The sequence below is a fragment of the Pituophis catenifer genome, unplaced genomic scaffold, assembly GCF_029215685.1.
Source record: "Pituophis catenifer annectens isolate HBS135680 unplaced genomic scaffold, rPitCat1.0.hap2 SCAF_2, whole genome shotgun sequence".
Classification (NCBI taxonomy): domain Eukaryota; kingdom Metazoa; phylum Chordata; class Lepidosauria; order Squamata; family Colubridae; genus Pituophis; species Pituophis catenifer.
In genome coordinates, this window is record NW_027256882.1 from 64,544,606 (window position 1) to 64,560,017 (window position 15,412).

Here is a 15,412-nt window from a genome sequence, read left to right on the forward strand (position 1 = left end):
CAACATCGTTCTTTCCTAGCAGTCACTCTCTTGGATATTCAGTGGTCATACATATATAATGCACATTTTTCAACCTCCCAGTTCTCTCTTCTAGGATTTTAAACCTGCTTAGCTACTGAGTCAGAATAAGATCAACCAAATGTCATCTTCTGCTGAGACTTGAAGAATATAATGAAGAAATTATAGGAAATTTGGTTTTAGTATAATGGGAAAATATGTGGACTAAAGGACTGAAATTCAAAGATATATAAAGGTGTTTTGAATGTTTGTTGCAATGCAAGTATAAGAAGGGTATTTTTTTATAACTTGTGGTGGACATATGATAAGGCAAAGAAATATTGGGAACAGATTCATGGTTTAAATCAGGAGATTTAAAAATGGATTTACAATGGAAACCAGAAAGTTTTCTTCTAGGACTATTAGATAAAAAATGGGGGGGGGAGTGGAACTTCATGCTATACATGTTGATAGCTGTAAGAATTCTACATCAGTGGTGGTTGCTCACGGTTCGCACCGGTTCGCAAGAACCGGTAGTAAAAATTTGTAGTAGTTCAGAGAACCGGTAATAACATTGGCTGGCCACACCCCAGAACCGGTCTCCGGCCCGGTCTCCGCTCACTTACCCCGCCCACCTCATCAGAGGGTTTTTTTTTTTTTTACTTTTAAAAGCATTTTTTCTACAACCTCTTCGGCCGAAAAAATGCTTTTAAAAGTTAAAAAAAAGCCTCTGATGATTGCGCGGCTCAGCTGGGATCATCAAAGGCTTCTAAAAGCATTTTTTTCTGCAACCTCTTAAGGTTGTAGAAAAAATGCTTTTAAAAGTTTTTTTTTTAAAAAAATTGGCCACGCCCACCCAGTCACATTACCCCCCACCAAGCCATGTCCATAAAATAAGCCATGCCCACAGAACCAGTAGTAAAAAAATTTAGAACCCACCCCTGTTCTACATGCCCAGACATGAAAAAAAGCGATAATTCCCATAATGAAGGAATGGATTGAAAAGATGGCAAAGCTGGCTGCATTAATTAGGGACAAGAATGTAAATAGTTTTGGGGTTACAGGTAGTCCTCAATTTACAATTACAATTAATCCCCAAATTTCCATTGCTAAGCATGACAGTTGTTAAGTGAGTTTTGCCCCATTTTACACCCAATCTTACCTTTGTTGTTAAGTGAACCACTGCAGTCGTTAAATTAGTAACTGTTAAATTAATCTGTCTTCTCCATTGAGTTTGCTTGTCAGAAGGTCACAAAAGATGATCACATGACCCTGGGACACTGCAGCCATGATAAACACATGCCAGTTCCTAAGCATCTGAATTTTGATTACATGACCATGGAGATGCTGCAAAGGTCGTATAAGTGTGAAAAACGATCAAAAGTCTTTTTTTTTTACTTCAGAAAGTCACTAAATGAATGGTTGCAAGTCAAGGACTACCTGTACTTGAAAGCTGCTTCTGGGCTTCTGCATAAAAGCGGGGGGGGGGGGACTTTGGCTTTGGGTTTTGCCAATTAAATGGATGTCTGCAATAGAAATGGCTAATAGTTACTATTCAGTATAACTAAAAAGTTGATACCGTAAGTTTATTACGTATCTTACTGCACCGGAAAATAGTTGGAAGTTACTGCTTTTTTGCTTCTTTTTTAAATGTTTTTTTCCGTTTCCCTTCCTTTTATCTCCTCTATCCTCTTTCCTTCCCCTTTTCCATTGTTTTTATTTCTATTTGTATTTTACGTTAAGAAAACAAACTTTTAATAAAATATATTTAAAAAAGAGATAATATGATAGAGAAATTAAAAACAGCAGGAAAGGTAATTAGGATAATGCAGAGTTCACAAGGGGACACAATACCACTCACACTCATTCAGTCCAACTGCCTCTGTTGTTGTGGGTATAAAATGAAGAGACCTGTGTGCGCACTACATTAGGCTCAGAGGAAGAGATATAAAGGCAATAGTAACATAATAATTACCAAAAAAGAAATCTGCAAATGCTACCACAAAATAAAATGCAACTATGTACCCTCTCTGTGCCAGAAAAATTAAATTTCTTGAACTGTAATATGTGACTAATTCTTTAACCAATTAGATTTCTAAAACAACTCCATCTAATTTAATATGTATTCACCACATTTCTGATTTTATTCCAAATTAATTCTGAATCTTCTGGTAGGTTGATGAGTCATCTCTTCATGTAGCAGAAGATATAATATTCATGTTCAGATTCCTGGATTCCTCTTCTCCACATTTCTGAGTTCTCAATGTACATCTTAGTGTAATGTACATCAACTATGATATAACGGATTATACACTAACATAATATGGATGATGACCACCTTCTATCCAGTTGTGTGAAAGAGAGACATTTTAAAACAAAGTGTATATTTTTAAACAACTGTTCAATTAAAATTTTGGCAAGAAGGGTTTTTTAAGAGCAACAATGAGGATGAATCCCTTATGAGGGAGAAAGAGCTCTCTGATCGTGTAGTCACTCTGCCATCTGGTGCATAAACGAAACACTGCAACATGTACAATTCTTTTGATCTGGTTTCTCCTGCTAAATTTCCAACTCCATCTGATTTTGCATCCATCTAATCTAATCTAATCTAATCTATGATGAAAACATGGCCTATTCCAAAGGATTTATGGAAGATTAATGCCCATCTTCCAACATTATCTTTATTTTAAGGATCGCTCTGGCCTTCAAAATGGCTATGCCTCCTTATCGTACCTTTTGCAAAGTCTGAGGATGCCTTTTCATGGGAAAAGGTTTGATGTGTTGCATAAACAACCCAATTGTGGCTTATTCAGTAAATCATTGTTAAAGTCATCAGTTTCAGTGAGATGTGTGTGCCAAAATGAGGACCCGGATTGTGGGGGCAATAAGCTGACTTTGTATAAATATACAAAAGTATGAAGGCTATTGCTTAACGCATTGTAAGCCACCCTGAGTCTCCGGAGCAGGACGGCATATAAATCAAATAAAAAAAAAAAATTCAGCAAGTTTCCAGCATCAATCATTGTGTGAAGGGTTTTAAGTGAGTAGATTTTAAGTACCTTCCATTTTAGCTATTACTGCATTTGATGATTGCAATAATGATTCCAAAGTATATTTCATTTGAGCCATTCTTGCAACTTATTTAGTTTATTGGTATTATTTTTACTATGCTTTTGACACAAATAAACCACCTAGATTTCTTCCAGATTAAAATGGGGGAAAAATATTTATAATCTTCCACAGAAACCAGACTGGGGAAATATTTCTCTTGGAAAAGTACGCAGATAGAAAAAGGTTATGTTCCCCATCTGCCAACACCACTTCTTAAATTAGCCACTTATAAGTAAAACAAACAAACATTAAGCTCTCCCAATTTGCATGGCCTTCAGCTCCTGCAATAGCCAGGAATTATGCATTTCTTCCTTACAAACACACAGCAGATACAATGAAATACCGTTTTTCCCCAAAAATACAACCTACCCCAAAAGTAAGTCCTAGCTTGATTTTTATATGTGCACCCAATATAAGCCCTACCCCCCCCAAAAAAAACATAATTAAGACCCCATCCATTCCAGGGTACACAGGTAAAAATTAAGCCAGGGTGGGGATGGGGGGGTGGAGCTGCCCTACTACTTACCTTTGGACAGTTGCATCCAGGCCTCACACCCCGATACCTGCCTTGCTGGCCCATTTCTTCTTCAGCCAGCAAGGCTTTCCTGAAGGTCTCTGCAGAGCTCTGTTATCAGCTGCAGAGGCCTTCAGGAAGATTTGTCGGCCACAGAAAAAGAAGTTCCTGAAGACCTCTGACAGCAAAAAGGAGGCCAGGAGTGATGCATGCAAGTGAGGTGAATCAGTGGATAACATCTCCCCAAAATAAGACCTGGTGCCTTTTTGGTGGCAAAAAAAAAATATAAGACAGCATCTTATTTTTGAGGAAACACGGTATCACAAACAGTTATTTTTGCTTGCTTGTTGTTTCTAACATAGTGTTGTGATTTCCAAATTTCTCATATGTAATAAGTTTGAAGTTTGGATAGAATTCACATTTTAAAAGGCCTACTTTGATATACCTGCCGTAGGATGCGAGATGTGCTGGTGAGCGGGCCATGATGTTCTGCAATAGCTCTTTGCGAAGCCAGTGAGATCTCCGCATTAGGGAAATCAACAAGAGGATATACCTGAAACATTAAAAAAACAACCTTCAACAACTGCTATATATGTTCTATTCCTCTGAGTTATTGCTGTTTTTTTTTTTAAGTTTTCCTTCTCTCCTTTCTGATCATGTCCACCCATCCATTATTTATTAGTACACCAGACCCATGAATCGAAGTAATGGCATTACTTCAGGCATTGTGCATAACACGTTGTCGAGCCTGATGAAATCAGAACAAACACACTATTATTACAATTTCTTTCTCCTATCTCTGTTACCAGGAAGATTGCTCAATCCCTAAAGCTATAAGAAGCAGAATATTAGGAGCTGCAGAGCTTAAGCGAGTCTCCCTACTCCAACTGCTTAAAATGAGAATTATCTCAAGATAAGTAATATGCATATAATGAATGTGAAACTGCAGCACATGACGTATTTACTTTGTAATTCTGGACCGTAATAAGAAAAATTCAGAGTCATCATCTGTTCTTCTTGAGGCACCAATGTAGAAATTGTAAATGCATCGTGTTTCTGGTGCTTATGCCTTAATATATAATATCATCGAAATGTGTTTGAATATTAGTAGCTTGGGTTGACAGCTAGGCTGTTGGTTTGAGCTCCGAGCTTGGCAATTTGGTTGCAAATGTTTCGTCACCATTCAAGAAGACATTGTCAGTGTGTTTGAATTCAAAACACATGATGTCTCCTCGAATGGTGATGAAACATTTACAATCAACTTGCCAAACTCAGAGCTCAAACCAACAGCCTAAATATAATATCATCATTACATTTTTTTAAGATTTAGCTTTATTGACAAAGAGAACAGGCATATCAATTTAACAAAATTAAAAAAAAATATATTGTGCAAATGTTTTTGAGATGCCAAGCTACAAGAGTGGCATGATTACCATCTGCAGACCAAGAACAAATATATTAAATACTAATCAAAGGTTTATAAAGATAGTTGAATCTTTTAACCAAAAGCAGGAGCAAGTAGCTCAAGTAGGCCATTTTCTCTGAAGTGTTCCCTTTCCAGTGGATTGGACTATAGATCCAGAAACTAGAGGTTTGGAAATATCATTCTAGTAATTAATTAGCCGATATATGAACCCAATTTAAGTATATAGTTGAAATCTCAATGAAAACCCAATATATCAATTCTAGATAAAGTTATGTGAGGTAATAAATGAATTATAACATTAAATCAAGTTGTTGTTTCTAGTTCCTTTTTCTTTTTTACTGATGATGATGATGACTAGAAAAACAATAAGGATCTGGGAGCATCACTTGAAGACACCAGGAACTTTGCCTTAATTATTATTGTACTTACCAGAGTATTTTCATCTTTAAGTACATTTTCCCCCGTAGCTTTACTGAGCAGATCTCTTGGAAAGCTTAGTTGATGTTCAGAAATGAATTCATATATATTGTTTTTCCTGGAAGATAAAAAAGGATTCGAGAAGGAGAAGGAGGGGGGGTAGAGGGAGAGGGATTTAATATGGGGTTTCCCAAACTGTAAGGTGTACCAGAGGAGGATGAAGAACTTTGTAGTCACATTGTCACAATAAATCCACCTTTCCCAAATGTTAATTGTATTGTTTTCATTGTTCATTTGAGTTTGTGTTGGATTTTTAGGGGAGGTGTACCTTAAAACAGGGGTGGGATTCTACCAGTTTGAACCGGTTCGGGAGAACTGGTAGCTCCGACGGTCAGCTGGGAGCGAACCGGTTTGCTCCGATGATCAGCTGGGCTCGCCCACCCACCCCTGCATTTTACTTACCTATATCTTCCTAGCTGATTAGCGCGGCAGAGCAGATTGCCGTGCCTCAGCTGTTTTAATTCCCTAGCACTAATGTGGAAGGTGATTTTTTTTGTTCAATTGCGCATGCGTGCAAAGCACACAATCACTGTACCTGTTCTTAAACCGGTAGGAACCCACCACTGCCTTAAGAAGACAGTAAAGGAAAGTGTGATGATGAAAATTTAGGAATCCTTGATGCAAAATCATACATACATAGAGGTAAATCACAACACTGAAGTTGGTTTAAAAAGATGAATGTATTAATACAGGGGTGTCAAACTCGCGGCCCGCAGGTCAAATGCGTCATGCGCTTGCCACACCTACCCCCATTTTAGTGAAGGGGAAAAAGTCACGATACATCATGGCAAAGTGACACCACGAGTTTGACACTCCTGTATTAATTGTTTGCGGTGCGTTAAATGGGTAACTGGACAGGGAGGAAAGTAATCAGTTTGTGAAAGACAAGTTAAGAGGAGAGTAGCACAGCAATGAAAAGAGAGATCAGCTAAGATAAAGCTAGTTCATAATGAAAGCCCACAGTCAAAACAAGATTCAGAGGAACTAGAAAAGATGAGCATGGATTTAAAAATGAAAGAAAGAGTCATTCAAAGGCCAAGTTCTTCGTTCTTTGACTTTTTGTGTAAATGTCCTCGGTGCAAGTAATCTTGTTTTCTGATCAATAAGGTTCTTTTTCCTATTAGAAATAAGATGGAAGGGGTGTTTGGAAAATATGCAGAATTTACAAATGAATATAGGGTGAGCACGGAAGGAGGGAGGGAGAGACTGAGATAGAGAGATAGTAAAAGGCTGACTTCAAATAGCAATAGCACATAGACTTATATACCGCTTCACAGTGCTTTACAACCCTCTCTAAAAGCAGTTTACAGACTCATCATATTGCCCCCAAAAGTCTGGATCCTCATTTCACCTTGAGATGGTGAGACTCGAGCTGCCGAACTGCTGATAGGCGGCAGTCACCAGAAGTGGCCTGCAGTACTGCATTCTAACCACTGTGCCACCACGGCTCTTAACATTATTCAAAACAAATAATCTCTTTTTGACATTCTCATTTAATTTTAAAAATACAAACCGATCCTACCCGGATGCTTCCGAATACAAAATATCTTGGTTATTATCCTGCTAAAGAACTGACAAGGAAGTATAACAAGTATGTCATTTTGAATAAAGGCAACCGTTGTCTTGTCAGAAATCATGTCATTTATTACAATTAAGTATTTGTCTCATGCCGTTTTAGTCAAGTGATAAAGAGTTTGTTTCTCAATAAGTCTCAAAGCAAAGGGTATCCTACAGCACAAGTATCAAACTTGATTGCCTCACATGATGTCATGTGATATATTATGATGCGTTTTGCCTTTGCGAAGCTGGGGTGGGCGTGGCCTGCACGTGATGCATCTGGCCGGTGGGCTGCCAGTTTAATACCCCTGCCCTACAACTAAACTTCACCTATGAGCCCTGGTGCAGTGGTTAAGTGCAGTATTGCAGACAAACTCTGCCCACAGTCAGATTTTTTTTTTGATTTTTGGCCAAGATCTTTGGGCTAACTTACAATGTGTCCATATTTTGGAAGAATATGTTCATTAGTAAAACTGATATATTCTCACTGTAACTTAATCCATGCTTAATGAGTGTGTCTGCAGAAGCATGCAAATGCTTACATAGCTTCAGCACAATTAAATCAGATAATAATATCGCATAAATTATGTAATAAAAAGAGCAGCATAGAGAACTGTGGCGTTTATATTAGAAAACTGGAATACTTGTTATGGGCTGCATATGGTATCTGTATTTGTGGGTTGCATTTATTTCTAGCAATTAGAGACCAGGATTTTATCTATGGTTTTATAATATTACCATCACCATCTGTATTTTGGTTTTCAGACAAGAGGATTTGAGTAAAGGAGGTTAGAAAAACAGTAAATTTAGGTATTACTGGGCAAGTCTGTGATCTGTTTGGTCATCCTGTGAGAAAAAAGTAGTGCAGTCTGATTTGACCAGAATGAATGGTAAATGTTAGTCTGACAATATTTTTTTACTCCAATGCTGGACAGACCTGTGATCAAGACCAATTCTAAGAACATTCTATATCATAAATAAAGAAATAATTAAGATCTGAGTTTGGAACTTTAAGATATCTATCATCATTCTCAAAATCTATCTACTACTAAAACTCTCATTATCTTTATTTGTTCATGTTTGTGTCATCAATTTAGCCCAAACGGTGGCATTTACCACAACAACCTTTGAATCAAGATATCTAAGATCCACTCACAGGCAAACAAATTGCAGCAATGTCAATATTTACTTCCTAAACAAAAAAGCAGAATGATCACAGGCAAACAAAAAAGAAGTGGGAATGGAAGAAACTTTTGATTTCCCGCAAGCTTCCTCTTTGATTTTGCTTGTGAAAAATTGGCAGGGAACATCAGAAATCACAATTACATGATTGTGTGGCTCTTGTAACAGTGACAACTTTGCAAATAAAACTGATGTGAACATTGTGGAAATTTCAGTTCCATGAGAGTGAGAAGTCCCAGAATTTTCATGCATTCTTTAAGTGAGAAGATCTTAGGTACCTTGATTCAAAGATTGTTGTGGCATAATCCCATCATTTGGGCTAAATTGACAATACAAACATGAACAAATAAACATAATGAGAGTTTTGATAGATTTTGAGGATGATGATAGTGATCTTAAGGTACCAAACTCAGATCTTAAATTAATATGCCATTGTAAGTGTGTGTGGCTTTTGTGATATATTATTTACTAAATAGAAATAATTATATATAAATCTCTCCCTCCAACCTCAGAGAGAGAGGGGTATCTGAATAGTCCTATGGCTACCAAAGTACAGACTGTATTCTAAGTTACATTTTTAAAAAAGCCTCTGAAATCAATATTTGCCTTATCCCATTCTTTTATGAGCTACCAGGACAGCCAATGAAATATCAGGCTGAGCACTGGGAAAGAGGGCTAATACCAAGTACAACTGAACAGTGAAAAAGAGGATTTAAAGTAATAAGGACAAAAATGAAGACAGATAGGAAAAGGATGAGAAATTAAAAGTTGTTGAACATTCATCACATAGGTTGGGCTCTTTGAAGAGGCTTTAGTAATGGCAGCAATCGATTTTTCATGCTAATATCAACCATAATAACAACAAGAAGAAGATCACATACCATGTTATTATCAACTGGATGAAATGTAGCAACTTTTTCACCCCTTGGCAGGTGGAACAGGTTTTGTTGCCTCTTCCAGAACAAGTGTCGCACCTTTTAGATGTAAAAATGAAACCTGTTTATTTTTTTGGTTTATTTTAAATGCTAAATATAAAACTAAACATAAAAATACCTATTTTTTTTTAAAAAAAATCTCTATATACATACATACATACTCATATGCTTAAAAATGTGACTTCTATTGTTAGCAAATTCAAGTGAAAGTAAAATTCCATTTGATTGAAATATTTAAGAGATATCTAGGAAAACCAGAGGGAAAAAAACCCTAAAGATGCAGGAGATTTGACATGAAATGGAGTACTGTATTTCAAATCAACCAGACTATGGCGAGAGAAGATCCTTAATTGGAACAATTAGTATCGATACTAATAAGGAAAATTTGTGTATTATTTATTTTGTAGCATCTTTCACGTTTAATTCCCAATGTTTGCTAATTGTGTTAGTAGAGTAAGCATTTAATTCAGCCCAGGAAGGCAAACGGGTGGGAAAAGTCATTTTCCCTTTTGATATTTAAAGAGACAACCTATAAGAGGAGAGGAGGAGGAGGAAGAGGAGGAGGAGGAGGAGGAGGAGGAGGAGGAGGAGAAGGAGAAGGAGAAGGAGAAGGAGAAGGAGAAGGAGAAGGAGAAGGAGAAGGAGAAGAAATATATGAACCATCCTTCTCTCAATTAGCTTCACCTCCAAATGTATCATCCTTTGCGGATCATTTGTTCTACATAACCTAATGTATCATGTTGCCCAAACTGTTCTGAGTATATTTGTAAAATCTGACACTATCATGGTTTCTAAAAATTTATTAACTCTGGAATTTTGAGAAATGGTGAAGGAGAGGAAAAATTAAATGTAGCGTGACTGATATGAGTCCACTGTGTGACATTACCATTCTGACTACTAAGATAAAAGTATAGAAACTAAAGAGATAAAATCTGGCTTGCTTCTTAATTAACTCTGGCTCAACAGCTAATTTACTAAACTCTGTGATTTATTCCACTAATACTGAGATCATTTGAAAACAAAGATGGCAGCACAGGAAATTAGAATGAACATCTGCACATCGTGGCTATTTCCAGATTCAACAGTGAAAGATTAGGTGATCCTTTCAAGAGATGTATTATCCTGTCTGTAACAGTTGCAGATGGCATATGTTTATGGTTGGTAAATTTATATAGCATTAGTGTGATATAGATCAGCAACGATTACCTACTGATTTATTAAACCATTTTAAGAAACTGTTAGTCCCCAAAGATCCCCATTTTCAAAATATTGCCTTGATTATTTGTTCTTTGTTATTTTAAGCTTAATGGAATCTTATAAAATTCTTTGGAAGAACAGAGAGGTATTTTGCATTCCCTAAAGATCATGGCAAATGTATTTTAGCAGCTGGAAAAGCTAAAATGTAACAATTTGTGAGCTGCATATAAGCTGCAGTAAATAGATATTAGCTGAAGACAAATATTGGTAGAAAAATGGGAAACCTAAAATCAGTAGATTTGCACTGGAAAAAATAATAATTCAAATCCTTGTATTTTATAGAGGCAGCAGAGCACTGTTATTAGGGATGGGAGTCAGCTGGTAAAAAAGAAGAAAAAAGTAATAGCATTTTGCAGAGAACTGATGTATCTATGTCTTTTCTTAGCTATTTTCTTCTCATTTGTTTCAATAAGAAGAATAATTGTCTTCTCTACCTGTATGTACATGGCAATTCAACTAGGCTCAACAGAGTAATTTACCCTCTTCCTCCTCTGTTTTATTTGCCAATATAAATGTAGGGAGTAGTGGTTAAAGACACTAGACTAGAAACCAGGAGATTATGAGTTCTAATCTCTCCTTAGACATGAAGGCTAGTGAATGACTTTGGGCTAGTCAGTCTCACTCAGCCCATGAAATTGGGCTTTGGTGACAAACTGGTTGGTTAATCCAGTCACAACCATTGGATCAAAACTGAGTTGACCTGAAAAAAAGCAGACCCTTCAGTTGCAAGAAACCACTAGGAAGAAAAAAAAATGTCAGGAAAATGGGTCTCCTGGATTTCCTATTTTGTTTGGATGTACTGTTGTACATTTCAGGGAAAATGACACTCAAGAAAGCTTCTAGCACTAATATGACTAATACTACCACTAATGCCACTAATATCTTCAACCTTGCACAAACACATGAATGGACTACAAACATTTGTAGCCCATTCAGTATTTCCAGATTTTCCTCAGAGGCTGAGATAATATACTTCCTTCATGGCTGACTTCACTTTTGGTGTCAGCTGAAGAGACAAGAGTTTACTTTTTCTGGCCTCTTTTCTCTGATCTCCTATGAAATATATGAGGTTGAACCTTTCTGGCTAAAGCCTAGATAGTATATGAGCAATAGTAATGCTCCTCTCAGTGCACTTTTAGAAGAAAACCTAATCTCATATTAACTACTTAATGACACTGTACAAGCGTTCAGCCATTTTGATTCAGCTTGTTGTTTTGGAGTATGTTTTCTAAAAATGTAGGTTAAGAACAACTTTCTTCCTACATAGGAAGTAGGAAGAAAGTTTTATGAACATTTCAAAACTTTCAGAATAATTTATTTCTAATCCCAGTGAAAAGCCATCTACTTTATCCATAGTCTACCTCCACAGTCTGGCCTGTAGGGAAACACCTCCATCATTGCTTTAGTGGATTTAAATCTGTCATATTACTCTTCCTCCCAGCTATTTTATGGCTATTGCACTGAGGTAATGAAAAACCCTTGAAAAGCAGTTACAAAGAAAAGGGGGTAGGGAACCATGATGTTTATGTTTATATCTTCTATTCCAGGAAAGGGACAATGGACAATGAAGCAATATTACCTTATGTTAAAGTATAACTTCAGATATAAAGATATGCATTTCTCTACTGCCAGAAATAATCTCTGATTTTTTTAAAATTCAGATAATAATTGTGTTCATTTCTTATATGGGAATGAAAGCTGCGTACATCACAAGGAACATAAAAGTATGTGGAATGCAGTAAAGCGAGTCTGGTAATATAAGAAGAGATGATTGGATCAAGAATGAATGGGTGATTGAACCCTGAGAGCAGTATGGAAGAAGTGTATTTTTGAGGTTATAAAGCAGTCCTGAACTGCAGCCAATCGTTTCAGAAAGATCCAGTGTTTCTTAAGCCAAACTCAGATATTCCAGTCTACAATAGATTGCTTTTGGTTGGAATTGAGGCTGAACTGTGCTCACTTTAGACCAGGGGTGTCAAACTCAATTTCATTGAGGGCCGCATCAGGGTTGTGCTTGACCTTGAGGAGGTAGAGTGGGCATGGCCAGGGTGGGAATGGCCAGCTTGATGCCACTTGTGTCAGAGGCACTTGTGGTGGCCCGAGCATGCTGCCAACAAAAATGGGATATTGAGCTCTGTTTTCACCTGCGACAGCCTCCTGCAACCCTCTGCCAGCAAAAACCAAGCTTGGGAGGGACTCCATTTTCACTGGCAGAGGCACCCCAGGCCAGTCCTTTTCTGTTTCCAGGGTGGCCCTATGGGCCAGATCTATGCACCCTGCAAGCTGAATCTGGCTCCCAGGCCTTGAGTTTGACACCCCTACTTTAGAAAATGGGCAGCAGTGTGTTGCTTCTTGCCAGTAATGGGATGTGGGAATGGCCCTGGGAGATAGAGGAAGGCTCTCAGTCTAGACAAGGATCGGATAAGAGGCAGCTCAGTCTTCAGATGAGGGAAAGCATGGGGGAAGAATTTCAGAAGCCCCCCTCCCTAGTTTTCTGGTGATTAAAAGGAAAGGACAGGAGAAACATTTTCAGTCTTGCAGGATTCTGTTAATGTGATGAAGTAGGATTACTTCATTTGGAGGTGCTTCTTGTCTGGAATAGGGCCCAAGGCTGTCATCAATCAAGTACATCTCCCTTCCACTCTTTATAGTCTCTGGAAAACTAGGGAGGGTCCCTTCTGAAACACTTCCCATGCTTTTGCCCCATCTTATCAGATGATTGCCTAAATTGGGGGTCTTCATCCTGTCTCCCAGAATCATTCCCATGTATCATTAGATTGTCCTTCCCACCTGTCCAGAAAGGCAAATTTCATTGGCTAACTCCTGTGGCCATTGATCCATCAGTTCAGGACACACCATCTTAGGGACTGTTCCTTCCTCATTTGGCCCACTCCCCTGAGAAAGCAAGAGGAATATGCTTCACTTAGCTTCTCTACTGGAAGATATAAGGTTTGAATGGTGCTTGAGCTTCTTGGGTGAATGATAGTTAATTGACATAACAGGCTATGACTGGATCAACCACAAGATTCTTTTTTAATATCTATATCTATATCTATATCTATATCTATATCTATATCTATATCTATATCTATATCTATATCTATATCTATATCTATATCTATATCTATATATATGCATATTCTTTCTAGCCAGGTTTTACCTACGTAAACTAAGTTGTTCTACAGCCCTGGTTCTGTGAAATCTCATTCACAAGTTTCTGGGCCTTTTTTCTGCTGACAAACTGCAACTCTGTGTTGCTCTCTGGGAGACTCAGATAGCTATTTCTGCCTTTTAAGGCGTCATCAGTGAGCCACACCCACTTCTCAGATATCCTCCCTGTAAAGGTACAATGTGTCTTTTTCTTTTTCGTAGGCTTTTATGTGCATATTCTTTCTAGCCAGGTTTTACCTATGTAAACTAAGTTGTTCTACAGCCCTGGTTCTGTGAAATCTCATTCACAAGTTTCTGGGTCTTTTTTCTGCTGACAAACTGCAACTCTATATAAATCTTAGCTGTCCATTAGGAACCAAGGATTAAATGACTGCAGAGTTCCATGATGACTTGCTAGAGGGGCGGGGAAGGTGACATGTGAGACACTGCAACCAGAGAAGGGACTGTTGTTAAAACAAAATAGAGTGCTGGTGACCATCCACTCTGAAAGATTTAATATGACTTGAGTTGGAAAACAGCAGTTTTGAATCATAGCTGGGATGTGTTTACAATAGGCTCATAATGGAAGGACAGTACAACATCTGTCCCTGCTCAGAAAGCAGTGAGTGGCCTCTGCTGACAGAAGCTGAAGATCTGTCCATAGAGAAGGTAAATGAAAATTGAATTGCAAAACAAATATACAAATGAAATGCAGACATTTCAAGAAACATTGGCAAGAAAATAACCAAGCTCAGAAAGTTCCAAGGACTTCTCATTTTAACCCTGAGCTACAAGTATTCCCCTTTATCAGTAAATATACAAATGGATCAAGAGGAAAAGGTTAACAAAGGAAGTTGAGGCCGGATGAGTTGATCAGATCCTCAAGAAGACAAGAGTGAGAATTTTAAAGAACAAATAGCTGTATAGGGACGCTTTGGAAGCAATGATAGTTAAGAGGGATAGAAAAGTGTAAAGGAATATAATGAATAATAGTCTAAACTAGATTTTCCCTGCTTTTCCTTCCTTCTCCTTTTCTTTTTCTCTCTTCCTTCAGTTGATTTTACTTAGCATTTCTTTCTATATTTATTCATTTTGTATGATATTGCTAACATGGAAAGGCAATATAGTATGATGGAGTCATGTATATGAACATATGTATAAAATGAGAGCAGTCGCCATTGTTATTATCATTATCTTCATCATTATCACTTTCTCAAAGTCCTTACCTTTTGCGACCTGTACCTGAGCACATTTGACACCGTTTCTGATATTTTAAATGTTTGGCTTTGGCTTTCCTGGCTCCATTACATGTGACACACCTCATCTATGGGGACACAAAATAGGTAAAACAACATCAGGATGAAAAAATAATAATAATCCCAGAATAACAATATTCCGGTTAAGGCAATAATAGTTACGGCATATTTTTATTTGATTTGGGCTGAAATTCTTTTAGCTCAGACTCTAATTCTCTTCAGGCAGAAAATATTCAGAATGATACTTCTAGCTTTGAACTAAGTCTATTTTTTTATTTATGAAGTGTTTGTCCGGAATCACTGAAGAGCTTAATGCTGGGAAAGATTGAGGGCAAAAGAAGAATGGAACAACAAAGAACGAGATGGCTGAGTTTAAACGGACTACAGAGGATGGTAGAGGACAGGAAGACCTGAAGGAACATTGTCCATGGGGTTGCGATGGGTCAGACACAACTTCGCAACTAACAACAACAACAGTGTTTTTCTATGTGAAACATTGTATACAGAAATGAAATTAAATTGAGTTCACAGAAAACAGAATGTTTACCTG

General features: G+C 37.5%; 1 protein-coding gene across 1 annotated transcript in view; it reads right to left on the reverse strand.

Annotated features, from left to right (window-relative positions):
- Positions 1-15,412, reverse strand: part of LOC139309494 (protein SSUH2 homolog) — a 35,166-nt gene that overhangs the window by 8,738 nt on the left and 11,016 nt on the right. The window contains exons 5-8 of the mRNA XM_070933580.1: positions 14,833-14,930; positions 9,146-9,238; positions 5,478-5,583; positions 4,068-4,175 (exon numbers count right to left, since the gene is read on the reverse strand). Coding sequence (XP_070789681.1) covers positions 4,068-4,175; positions 5,478-5,583; positions 9,146-9,238; positions 14,833-14,930 — 405 coding nt within the window. The remainder of the gene's footprint in view (positions 1-4,067; positions 4,176-5,477; positions 5,584-9,145; positions 9,239-14,832; positions 14,931-15,412) is intronic.